Source organism: Rana temporaria, chromosome 3 (assembly GCF_905171775.1).
Source record: "Rana temporaria chromosome 3, aRanTem1.1, whole genome shotgun sequence".
Taxonomy (NCBI): Eukaryota; Metazoa; Chordata; class Amphibia; order Anura; family Ranidae; genus Rana; species Rana temporaria.
Genome location: NC_053491.1, coordinates 317613305 through 317626832, shown reverse-complemented (window position 1 = coordinate 317626832; position 13528 = coordinate 317613305). Strand labels below are relative to the sequence as shown.

Below are 13528 nucleotides of genomic sequence, written 5' to 3'. Positions count from 1 at the left end.
TTTCCTTATTTCTTCGGAGAAATCCTCGCTTCCTGTTCTTCTGTCTGTAACTACACACAGTAATGCGAGGCTTTCTCCCTGGTGTGGAGAAAGCCTCTTAAGGGGGAGGGGGCAAGCAGGAGTGTCAATACGCTCACTAACACACAGCTCCTTTATCTGCAAAGTAGAGTGTCCTGACTTGCCTGCTTGCTTTCTCCACACCAGGGAGAAAGCCTCGCATTACTGTGTGTAGTTAGACAGAACAGGAAGTGAGGATTTCTCAGAAGAAATAAGGACATTTAAAAGCAAATACCAAGGATGAGGTAAGTGAAAGAGGACTGCACTATGGTAAAGGAAGCTATTTAGGGAAAACATTTTTTACCTTTACAACCCCTTTAAATTGAGGCGGATTTGGTTGCTTTAATTACTGTAGTAACCTTGGTTTAATGGTCATGCTCTGAAGATTAGTTCAATGTTTTTATAGGCATTTGAGCCACAGTTATAAGCTGAGAAGAATACAAAGTACAAATAGAAAGTATTACTCTTCTGTGCTTTAAGATATTAAAGTAGCAATATGTTCTATTCATTTGTGCTACAGGGCCGAAATAAAAGTGGACAGGTTGGCTATGTACCAGAAAAGTACATCAGCTTCATTAAACAGAGTGCTGCACATTCCGCGGACGCTGGTCATGACAGGGGACTGTTTACAGAAAAATCATTCTCTGCAGTAGCCAGACTGGAGTGGGCTGATGCAGGAGGTACGTTACAATTCATTCAAGTTGCAATGTTTTTTTTTATTTTTTTAAGAACCGTTAACTAAAACATTTTTTTGGTGACATCCAATAATCAATTCCACATTAGCGCAACCACTGCTACTATGCAGTGGAGAATCCTATACAGTATTTGCAAGTGATATACTGTATTTATTGGCGTATAACACTCACTTTTTTACCCTGAAAATAAAGGGTAAACTGTGCCTGTGTGTTATACGCAGGGGGCTGTGGGATATTTTTTTCCTGAAACTTCCCTTTTAAAGTTGGGGTGCGTGTTATACGCCAATAAATACAGCAAGCAAACATAAAAATAATAAAAAAATGTAAAAAATCAAAATCTTTCAAATAAGTCCATACAACTGTCAAAAGTGTATACATCAATAAGTGATTTAATTTAGGAAAGTGTTTAACAGTCAACTCTGAGTAGAGCAGGGGAATAATGCACCTTTTATCCAGAACCAGTGTGATTAACTGCTTGCCGACCAGCCGCCACAGTTTTACGGCGGCAGGTCGGCTCTGCTGGGCGAGATGACATATATCTACGTCATCTCTCCCAGCAGCCAATAGGGGCTTGCTCGCTCCTGACTCCCGCGCGCCCCCGCGATTGCTCGTTACAGAGCGAGAACCGGGAGCTGTGTGTGTAAACGCGCAGCTCCCGGTCCTGTCAGGGGAGAAATGCCTGACCGTCTGTTCATACAATGTATGAACAGCGATCAGTCATTTCCCCTAGTGAGTCTACCCCCCCTACAGTTAGAACACACCCAGGGAACATACTTAACCCCTTCCCCGCCCCCTAGTGTTAACCCCTTCCCTGCCAGTGGCATTTTTATAGTAATCAATGCACTTTTATAGCACTGATCGCTATAAAAATGCCAATGGTCCCAAAAATGTATCAAGTGTCCGAAGTGTTGGCCATAATGTCGCAGTACCGAAAAAAAATCGCTGATCGCCGCCATTACTAGTAAAAACGAAATATTAATAAAAATGCCATAAAACTACCCCCTATTTTGTAAATGTTATAACTTTTGCGCAAACCAATCAATAAACACTTATTGCGATTTTTTTTTTTTTTTTTTTTTTTTTACGAAAAATATGTAGAAGAATACATATCGGCCTAAACTGAGGAAAAAAATGTTTTTTTATATATTTTTGGGGGATATTTATTATGGTAAAAAGTAAAAAATATTCATTTTTTTCAAAATTGTCGCTCTATTTTTGTTTATAGCGCAAAAACTAAAAACCGCAGATGTGATCAAATACCACCAAAAGAAAGCTCTATTTGTGGGGGAAAAGGACGCCAATTTTGTTTGGGAGCCACGTCACACGACCACGCAATTGTCAGTTAAAGCGACGCAGTGCCAAATCGCAAAAAGTGCTCTGGTCTTTGGGCAGCAATATGGTCTGGGGGTTAAGTAGCAGCAATAACACTATAGGTGATTTTTGGAATCCGGAGCGCAGTGAAACACAGAAGTTATTGTTGGCTAAAATTCCAGGATTATTGCAAGTAATCTCACATCTCAAGGTATATCTACAGGCCATTTATTGGCCATTTTATTTTTTAATTGTCGCCATCAGAAGTGTTTTTCACACACGATCGTGAAAAAAAAAAATGCTCGAGCAAAGCAAAGGTGACGTACAAAACACGTACGGCAGGACTATAAAGGCGAAGTTCCATTTGGATGGCGCCACCCTTTGGGATGCTTTTGCTGATTTTGTGTTATTAAAAGTTTGGCGAGAGACGATTTGTACTTTTTAGTCTTCGTGCTTTTCAGTCTGTTACAACGTGACGAATGTGCTATCTCCATTACAAACGCTAGTTTTACCAGAACAAGTGCTCCCGTCTCATAAATTGCTTCTGAGCATGCACGTTTTTCCCGTCAAAGCCTACACACGACCGTTTTTCATGACGTAAAAAATGCAATTTTTTAAATTGGTCATTAATAATGATCGTGTGTAGGCTCCAGAGCATTTTTCTCGACGTGAAAAATGGCCATTAAAAATTTAGAACATGCTCTAATTTTTCGCCGCGTTTTTCACGTCGTGAAAAAACGGTCGTGTGTAGGCTTTGACGGGAAAAACGCGCATGCTCAGAAGCAATTTGAGACTGGAGCACTTGTTCTGGTAAAACTAGCATTTGTAATGGAGAGCACATTCGTCACGTTGTAACAGACTGAAAAGCACGAAGACTAAAAAGCGCAAATCGTCTCTCGCCAAACTTTTAATAACACAAAATCAGCAAAAGCAGCCCAAAGGGTGGCGCCATCCGAATGGAACTTCGCCTTTATAGTGCCGCAGTACGCGTTGTACGTCACCGCGCTTTGCTCGAGCATTTTTTTTTTTTTTTCACGATCGTGTATGCAAAGGCAGGCTTGACAAGAATCACGTAGAGAAAAAAGTTTTTTTCCATGACATTAAAAACGGTCGTATGTACGCGGCATTACAAATACATTTTATAGCAGGATAGCATGTAGGATGTTGTCTGGAATGGGAAATGGCTGCTTTTGCCATACTGGATTCAGTTCATGCTGCAGGAAACAAGATATTGAAAAATTACAGGCAAGACCCTTCTGTATTTAATTTGTCTTTCTGAATTTTGATTGGTTTGGAAGTGCTTCTAGTGCGTCCCTTGAGGATGACTATGGACAACCGTGTTTATTTGCAGTTTTATTAACAGTTGTGCTCATAAGTTTACATACCCTGGCAGAATTTATGATTTCTTGGCCATTTTTCAGAGAATATGAATAACACAACGTTTCTTTTACTCATGGTTACTGTTTGGCTGAAGCCATTTATTATCAATCAACTGTGTTTACTCTTTTTAAATCGTAATTCGCAACAGAAACGACCCAAATCACCCTGATCAAAGTTTATATACCAATCATCTACTTAACTTAAAGTCCCGCCCTTTGCCCAGAGCGGCCACGCTTCACATCTTGTTTGAATAAGACAGTGTGGGGAGGGGGCAGTGCAGCGATCTTATCGAAGGGACAGACCATTGTGCGCCTGCCATGCTGTAAACATAGCGTCAGCAAGCAGGCGAGCCAGCGATGAGGAGAGGACACACAGGCAACTATTTGGCGAAGGCTGCAGTCCGGGTACTATGGCTATTGGGGGAGGAACCGGACCGCCATTTAGTGATGCCTGGTCTAAACCAATGATGGATTACTAATATTTACTATTCCTCTCTCCAGTATCTCTTGCCCGAGCACTTTATGACTATGAAGGACAGAGCGAAGAAGAGCTCAGTTTTCTAGAAGGATCCATCATTCAAATTATCCGTAAAGAGGAGGAAGGAATAGATGATGGATTTTGGATGGGAGAATTCAATGGGCGTGTCGGAGTGTTTCCATCACTTGTTGTGGAAGAGTTGTCCAGAGATGATTCAGAACCAAACCAGGTACAGATTTCTAATCTGTCGTTTTCATCAGGTTGCTATTTATAAGAGATTACTTTTCTGTGCTCAATGTAAAATAAGAGGTTTTGGTTGCAGTTGTTTGAATATACAGTACAGACCAAAAGTTTGGACACACCTTCTCATTCAAAGAGTTTTCTTTATTTTCATGACTATGAAAATTGTAGATTCACACTGAAGGCATCAAAACTATGAATGAACACATGTGGAATTATACATAACAAAAACGTGTGAAACAACTGAAAATATATTTCATATTCTAGGTTCTTCAAAGTAGCCACTGTGATACATTTGCCTATATGTCTCAGTTTACTGCTCCCTGCTAGCCAGGTTATTGATGTGCTAATGTCCCCTCACTATTTCTAAAGGTTAATTGATCTATTGTGTTGTGTGAAGGAGAGCTGGGTTTAAGTGGCTTGTGTTAATTATTCTGATTGCTTCATTGTGGTAATTATCTCTCTATATGCGGGGTCGAGCGGTCTGGTTGATGTATTCAGTACAGCTAGTGCTCAGCGTCATTGATGTCATTGTCTAAAGAAAATGTGTTTCAGCATCGGCCCCGTCGTGTCTACCTACTCATCTGTATGGAAGCCCCAGTGTGAGGGGGGCGGAGATTTGTCATTGTAACAGTTTTGGAAATGACATATAAGCTGTGTGTGTGATAACATTAAAGTCTGTGTTGTTCAAGCAGTAAGCTGGTCTCATGTGTGGCTTTCTGGGCGATTCCAGGGATATCCCTCCTCGTGGAATATTGGGGCGATTTTCGTTATGGGAAGAAGGGAACGTTGACGGGGATATCATACCGATACCGTCACAGCCACCTTTTGCAGAAGACACATCTCTAGTACTGTTAAGAGGAGACTGTGTGAATCGGGCCTTCATGGTAGAACATCTGCTAGGAAACCACTGCTAAAGAAAGGCAACAAGCAGAAGAGACTTGTTTGGGCTAAAGAACACAAGGAATGGACATTAGACCAGTGGAAATCTGTGCTTTGGTCTGATGAGTCCAAACTTGAGATCTTTGGTTCCAACCCCCATGTCTTTGTGCGACGCAGAAAAGGTGAACGGATGGACTCTACATGCCTGGTTCCCACCGTGAAGCATGGAGGAGGAGGTGTGATGGTGTGGGGGTGCTTTGCTGGTGACACTGTTTGGGTTTCTTCAAAATTGAAGGCATACTGAACCAGATTGGCTACCACAGCATCTTGCAGCGGCATGCTATTCCATCCGGTTTGCGTTTAGTTGGACCATTTTTTTTTCAACAGGACAATGACCCCAAACACACCTCCAGGCTGTGTAAGGGCTATTTGACCAAGAAGGAGAGTGATGGGGTGCTGCGCCAGGTGACTACCTCTTGAAGCTCATCAAGAGAATGCCAAGAGTGTGCCAAGCAGTAATCAAAGCAAAAGGTGGCTACTTTGAAGAACCTAGAATATGAAATATATTTTCAATTGTTTTACACTTTTTTGTTATGTATAATTCCACATGTGTTCATTCATAGTTTTGATGCCTTCAGTGTAAATCTACAATTTTCATAATCATGAAAATAAAGAAAACTCTTTGAATGAGAAGGTGTGTCCAAACTTTTGGTCTGTACTGTATATTTAGACCCAAGAATAAAAATGTAATATGTTGCAGCTTGCCAATTAGATGTGGCGACTGAATTGGTTTTCTTATTCGAGCAAATGGTAACTGGACAACAGCAGTGTCAGACTACAAGATGGACTAGCAGATTTAAATACACTAACAAATTAAAGCCAAACTCCAGTGAATACGTTATACTCGATTACAGCAACGTTTTTTTGTCTTTCCTTTTGGGATAAAGGTCTCTTAACAGAAACGTTGATTGTAAGCACCTCTGTTGGTTGTAAATGTTTCTTCTCATCTCTGTCATTCTGTTGGAGAGCTAGTTCTTTTGAAAAAACAATAGACAGATCACCAGATAAAAATGAAAGAGCCTAAAGAAAAATGAGTGCAGTCATCACATCTTTTAGTAAGTTGCAATATAATGTATACTTTTGGTTTTAAATTGTTGGGTTTTCTTTTTTTGTTTCTTTTAAAAATGTTACCTTTTACAAACTATACTTACCGGCTCTATGCAATGGAATTACAGTACCCCTCAGGATACTTTTTCCCAAGGGGGGCACAGTGCTTGCTTGCCCACTCTGCTGCATACATTGACACAGGCAGTGGGACTCTGCCCCACCCTCCCTCCCTTGTCACTGGCTCTAACAGCACTGGGAGGCAATGGCTCTCCTTGCCCCAGCAAAGCCACTGAGACCAGTGCTGGATCTAATGAGGACACAGGTAAGTTAAAAGGGGGGGGGGGGGACTACTGATGCCTAAACGTTTTGCCTTAATGCAAGGAATGCATTAAGGTAACAAATGTTTAGACTTTAGAACCACTTTAATGACCAGGTCAGGTGAAAATAAAGGTGGAAAGGCTTAAATTAAAACCAAGGCATTCACCACATCCTAAGGACTGGTAAACTGCAATATACAGTATTAAATATTTATTCTTGGGTTAGATACTTGAGTAAAACCTGAAAACGGTCTGCTGCTGTCAATATGAATCTTTCATTGTAATTAATTGGCTTTTTTCAGTGGGGATTTGATGCTTGGTTGGGTTGTGGCCAAGCATTTCTATTGGTGCTAAAGTCTTTTTAATGTATCACTATTTTATACAATTGTAGGATCTTCCTTCTCCTGCTCCACCTTCCTGCCTTCCTCCAATGGTTTCTCCACTTTCCATCAGTAGATCCTCATTACAAGGGACAGCTGCTGGAGAACCAGGTATTTGTGCTTTAAATTAGTTTAAAAAGCTTTTTCTTTTCCAGAAAACTTTTTTTTTTTTTTTTTTGTTATCCCTGCTGAGCCAGCAGATGACAGGGCGGTCCCCACACACTGCTGGGACCGCCCTGTCAGATCGCCACTCTCCCCTATGGTGGGGGGATGGGATGAACACGGACCGTTTGTTTGTGTTCACCCGATCCGCAGACGGATGGAAAAATAGGGTTTTCCTCCATCTGCAGAATCGGAGGATTGCAGGTCCAGATGAGAATCGGGTGTCGGCGGATGTTCATCCGGGATCCATCATAGGGATCAATGTATGTCCCTTTTTATCCGTAAAATGGATGGATGAAAAGCGGATATACGTTCCGCCCGTGTGAAAGAGTCCTAACTCCGAAAAAAGCGCAAAAATAATGAAAAACATGGCTACATTTCAAAGATGTTTGCCAATCTCTTTAATACCCCTGTGAGTGTTGCCTGCCTGGTAATATACTTGCCCTTTTCCATGTGATTTGCACAGTGCAGTCTTTGCAAGGAAAGGGTGTTTACCCCATTACATACCTATGGATAAGCTGTACTCTGCTGAACACTTGGAGACAACCGTGCATTTGGCTTATCCATTTAGAGGTGGAGGCTTTCATTAAAGGACAACTCTACAAAATACTGTGACTGTACAATATACTGTATGTAAATTGGTGCTAAATAAATACCTGTAACAAGATAGTTGCCAATTCATGTTTGCTAATCAAGCAGACTGAATGCAGTTAGACAGATGTTGCCCTAAAGTGGTTGTAAAGGCAGAAGGTTTTTAATACTAATGTATTCTATGCATTAAGATAAAAAGCCTTCCGTGTGCCGCAGCCCCCCTAATATTTACTTAAGCCCCTTCTAGAGCCAGAGATGATGCACGATAGACTCCGCTGTCAAGGACTCCCCTTCTCGTTGGCTGAGACAGCGGTGTCATTGGCTCCCACTGCTGTCAAAGTCAGCCAATGAGGAGAGAAAGGGGGCGGGCCCGGGCTGCTGCTCCGTGCCTGAATGGACACAGGGAGCTGTAACCTGGCTTTGGTGCCCCCATAGCAAGATGCTTACTGTGGGAAAATGGGATGGAGGGGCCACAAGCATCGAAGAGGGACCCAAGAAGAGGAGGATCCAGGCTGCTGTGTGCAAAACTGCACAGAGCAGGTAAGTATAACATGTTTTTACAAAAAAAAAATTACTTTGGTATCACTTTAAGGTGCTGAATAGTTAATACAATGTTTATAATAAAAGCAGTTGCAGCTCCTCGATTTGTCTTTATTGAAGGAAACCTTGATAATCGTGCATTTAGAAACTGTAAGTGTAAGGAATTTGGCATGTTGATGACACAGGGACTGCAGGAGTCATTTGCAATCAATATTGCTGTATTTACTTTCCAGACCCGAAACAGAACGGATCAGGGAGTGCACAGAACTCTCCGGATTTTTCAGCAACACGCTTGAGACCAGTAAGTGTTTGAATAGAATTTTTTTTTTCAATAGAAACTTGCTTATTATCATGACACCGGACAAAGTTTTTGTCTGTTTTTCCACCTGCCTTTTCACCTTTCTTTCCAGCTGTATTGTTACATTTTGCAACTGTTTCTAGAAAAAAAATCCTTAATGAATCAAAAACCAAAAAAGAATCCCCCCATTGTCCCTCACTGGGGAGATTCCCCCTGTTCTGGGACAGCTGTTTATGTGGAGATCTCTCCTAATTTTGGAGAAAATCATCTTGTGTCCGGTTTCCCCAACAGGCCAGAGATAGCAACCTTTTTACACTGGGTTTTCAGCTGTCCCCTTCTCTATCCAAAACTTAAAGTGATTGTAAATCCTATTTTTTTTATTTAAAATAACAAACATGTCATACTTGCCTCCACTGTGCAGCTCGTTTTGAGTTGTGCCAATCACCACCTTCTGGGGTCCCTCTGCTCTTGCGGCGCCTTCCCGCATCCGATTACCCCTAGGAGAAGCGCTCTTTCTTGGGATTACCTTGCGGGCGCACTCCTGAGTCCAGCATTTGAGCCCATAGACACTAATGCCGGGCTCGGCCCCGGGCACCTGCCTCATTGGGTTTGATTGACAGCAGCGGGAGCCAATGTCTGCGCTGCTATCAATCTAATCAAGAGCCGAGACCCCATGAAGAGAGGGAGAGTGCATCTCCGCCGACTGAAAAGACTTGGGTAAGTAAAACGGGGGTGCTGGGGGGCTGGTCACTTCCAGGTGTTTTTTTACCTTAATGCATAGGATGCATTAAGGTGAAAAACACAAGATTTACAACTCATTTAAAGTGGTATTAAACCCAAAAATTTTAAATAGTGCAGCTTACCAATCCTTAAATGTGGAGGCTACATTCGTTTTTTTTTTTCTTTAAGACTTTTTCCATTTTCCACATGTGATCCAGCCAGTAACATTTCTTGTCTTAGGGTGGCTCCTGTATCAATGGAAAAGAAATGGAGTCACCCGTGGACAGCAGCATTGTCTGAAGAGGCTAGCAGATTTGTATGCCCTTTACTTCACTCACTAATTAAAGAAAAGCTGAACTCCAGCTAACACTTTTTAAGCAGTTGCCGAAACGTTTTTTTTTTTTCATTTTGGAATAAAGGTTTCAATTTTATGAATAAAAGCTCACCACTGTTAAATGGTTTGCTCAACCCTCCATCTATCACTTTTGCTCCTATATTGGTCTGGTAAAGGATGTTGAAAAATACCAGGAGGATCAATAGGTTAAAATTCTTTAATGCTAGTGACATACTGCATCGTGTCATTTTTTGATTTTGCAGTTAGTACCACTTTAAAGAATTTTAGAAAACCCTTTCGATTTCACTTTGGAGGTTTGCGTTATTTATAGCAAATGAACATTTTTACCCTTCAGGCTGACTGCCAATGTTCATTGTTGCTGAAATAAACTACACAGAGCCAAGCAGTGACTCATCTCATGGTTATAAGGTCGGCTCCTGTAAGAGGATCACTGCCTGGCAAGGGTGGCACTATAGCCTTGCAACATCTACAGGGCACAAGTACAGGGACCCCAAAGTTGTGTGGCTATATACTGACAGGGCCGCTGATAGAAATCATGGGGCCCCATACAGCCTACCTGACGGGGCCCCCTACAGCTCTGCCCCTGGTCCCTCCTTCAGCCCCACCCCTGCCCCTGACCCCTCCCCAGACACTGCCTTGAAACAAAGTGCAGGTTTGTCTACAAATGATAATTATTTTTCTCATCCATGTTGCCAATGCCATAATTGTGCTGCAGACAGTGCCAGCCATGACACTAATGCCAAATGCATGTTTTGCCTGCAGAGACAGTGCCACCCATGCTGCCTATGGCATGGGTGGCACTGTCTGCAGCACAAAATGGTATTAGCGGCATGGGTGGCACTGTCTCTGCAGCACATTACGGCACTGGCGGCATGGGTGGTACTGTCTGAAGCACAATATGGCATTGGCTGCATGGGTGGCACTGTCTGCAGCACATTACGGCATTGGTGGCATGAGTGGCACTGTCGCTGCAGGCAGCACATGTGTTATGGGCAGTTACGCATGTGCTACCTGCAGACAGTGCCACCCATGCCTCAATACAATATTGTGCTGCAGACAGTGCCGCCAATGCCATATTGTGCAGGCAGCACATGCGTTACGGGCAGTAATGCATGTGCTACCTGCAAACAGTGCCACCCATGCCGCCAATGCCATATTGTGCTGCAGACAGTGCCACCCATGTCATGCCGACCAATGCCATATTGTGCTGCAGACCGTGCCACCCATGCCGCCAATGGCATAATGCCATGGGTGGAACGGTCTTCAGCACATTATGGCATGGGTGGCACTGTCTGCAGCACATTATGGCACTGGCAGAGTGGGTGGCACTGTCTCTGCAGCACATTATGGCATTGGCGGCACGGGTGGCACTGTCTGCAGGTAGCACATGCGTTAACGCATGTGCTACCTGCAGACAGTGCCACTCATGCTGCCAAAGCCATAATGTATAGATGCTGGCTGCTGTAGTAGTAGTAGTAGTAGTAGTAGTAGATCTAGATCTCCCCCCCCCCCCCCAAAGCAAGCGCACACACACCTGTGTTAGCTGGGAGCCAGGAGTCACTTCCTCCCTGATCCTGCTGCTGCCTGGACTGGCCACAAATTATTCCTGTCAGTCAGATGTCAGATGCTTCTTTTTATCTTCTGCCGAAGCCGCCGCTTGTGTCTCTGCTTCTTCTCTTTGCCGCGCGAAGAACAGAGCAGAGCGCCAAGAGCGGAGGGAGAGGAATCGCTCTGCGTCCAGGGAAGCATACGCTGGCCGGGACTTCAGCCAGCATCAGGAGCGGGCGCGGAACAGAGAACAGACATTCTTCCGCGCCCGAAATAGAAAAAATAGTCCCTTCTGGCTGTCACCTACACGGAAGGTTGTGTAAAAAAAAAAAACGTAAAAAGCAATGCGTCGGGGGCGGGGGGGGGGGTGGTTGTTGTTACTTGGCAGGTGGTGTTGGGTTTGGTCTGGATAATGTTCGGTCAGGTTTTTTTTTTTTTTTTCTTAATTATTTTTCTGTTGAGATTGTCCGGGCCCCCCTGCTGGCCAGGCCCAGTACAACAGGGCCAGTTGTACTGGCCTATCAGCGGCCCTGTATACTGAACCTTGTAGAAATAGCATTTTGTGTTTTTTTTTCTTTATTCAGTAAATCGGTTTCTGGGTTTGTGAAACTTCGGTCCTTTTAAGCTTCCAATTCTAAAATAAGAGACTGCTCTGCATGCAGCCCTTATCCATGGATTGCCTGAGTCCACATGAATCGGTTTGAAGCTAAACCTATGTGCAGGCACCGCAAGATGCACAAAGTTGAGCTTTATTGGCAGGTTGAGTTTAATACATTAGTTGTGATCTCTCTATTCTCCACGGGGTCTCAGATTTTCCTTTTTTTTTTTTTCATTTGCAGATGCGAGCAGCACCTCCACCTCCAACCAAGTCCACAGACAGCCTACCTGCAGACCACTGACTGTGATTATGCGGCTTGTGCCTTGCATGTCAGGAATATCAACAAGCCGCCTACGATCTATGCAAATAGGATTGTGGCTGGAATTCTATGAAACCAATGTCAGCCTTTCAGTTTACCTGTTCCTGGGACTTTGTGAAACTGGAAGACTTTACCAAAGGAGTGAACATTTTCCTCTGAATACAGTATTTCCCAAGACTTGCCGAGAAGGTCATATGTAATTGACTCCCTATGTGAAACTTCCTTTTTTTAATACCCCATCTTTGCACTTTTATTAGATTTCAAAGGAAATGTGCTTTAAAATAATTTATGCATATTGTATTTTAAAGGCTTTAGAAGAAAATAAAAAAATATTTATCATAAAGTGCTTGGCTATGGCAGTAATTCGGTCTGACCTGTCACCAAGTTTAATTTTGTCTGGCCAGCTTGAGTGCGCTTTTCCTCTTAATATTCTGTATTTTACATGGGGAAGTAGTATTCTGGGGATTATGAATATACTGTATACTGAATTTCTTCTTTACTTGTAAGCATAAACAAAGGATGACTAAACGTCTAGAAGGGCATGGGCTGGTGCTCGTACCGTGGAACAAATGTGTAGTGTGGTAATGGGTGCCTATGCTAAGAACCTGGGACCACTATCTCAACGGATATCAGACAGATGTATTTTATGTATTCTCTATCGGATCCTGTATGTCTAATCAGGTCCCACACACGGTTACTATGTGATGCACAGGCCTTGTAAAGTAAGCAGAAACTTTCATTACCTTGCCTGAGTAAGCCAGATTCTCAATCCATGCCCCTCCAAGACACTGCAGCTCACAGTGGGAGTTTATTCAACAGTACTGTCAATTCAAAAAGCGGAGAGGAGGACCTGGTGTGGCCAGATCATGAATGACCAGATGCAGGTTTGAGGAGCAGCAGTGGCAATGCTCATCGTGCAAGCAGGCACCACCAATGAGGAGCAATGGAGCATTGTTGCCACCCAGTCACAGGCAGCTGCATTATAGGTGGTATCCACTGGCAGAATCTATTGGTATTTATAGGACTGCAGGGGAACTAAGGCCTTTACATTTGCAGTTGAGGGGTGGTAAAAATGCATGACTGAGCCATGTTTTTGCCTTCATATACTCGACTGTAAAGACTGCAGGGGTTACTTGCTGCTTTCTCCTTTTTCCACCTCCCAAGACACTTATGTGACTCATCTCTCGATCCATCCCAGCTGCAGCAGTACTGCTCTGTTCCTCTTGTCACAGGACACAGAGGCAGCAGTCCTGGGCTCCTGTAAATCATATCCTGTGAGGAGGGAGCATATATTGGGCCAAGCCACGCTGTGTCTGTGAATGCACAGTGTACCTCAGGAGTATGAAAAAAAAAGTAAAAAGTGCTTCTGTGCCACCACACAAATATAAAATATGAAGGTAAAAAAACAAAAATGCTGCTTAATCTGAACAAGTAAATAAATAATTATATACCTCAAGTGGATGTGATAAAAAATGATCAGCGCATAAATTAAATAGATCAATAATGGATGAATAAATGATACTAAAAGTGATGTATAAACTAGTGGTCAAA

General features: G+C 43.0%; 1 protein-coding gene across 2 annotated transcripts in view; it reads left to right on the top strand.

Annotated features, from left to right (window-relative positions):
• The window catches only part of FCHSD1 (FCH and double SH3 domains 1), a 135636-nt gene extending 123316 nt beyond the window's left edge, over positions 1-12320 (top strand). For both annotated transcript variants that reach the window (XM_040344951.1, XM_040344952.1), the window contains 5 exons: positions 578-737; positions 3944-4149; positions 6858-6957; positions 8373-8440; positions 11900-12320. In XM_040344951.1, coding sequence (XP_040200885.1) covers positions 578-737; positions 3944-4149; positions 6858-6957; positions 8373-8440; positions 11900-11959 — 594 coding nt within the window. In that variant the 3' untranslated portion in view covers positions 11960-12320. The remainder of the gene's footprint in view (positions 1-577; positions 738-3943; positions 4150-6857; positions 6958-8372; positions 8441-11899) is intronic.
• Positions 12321-13528: the final 1208 nt, after the last annotated feature.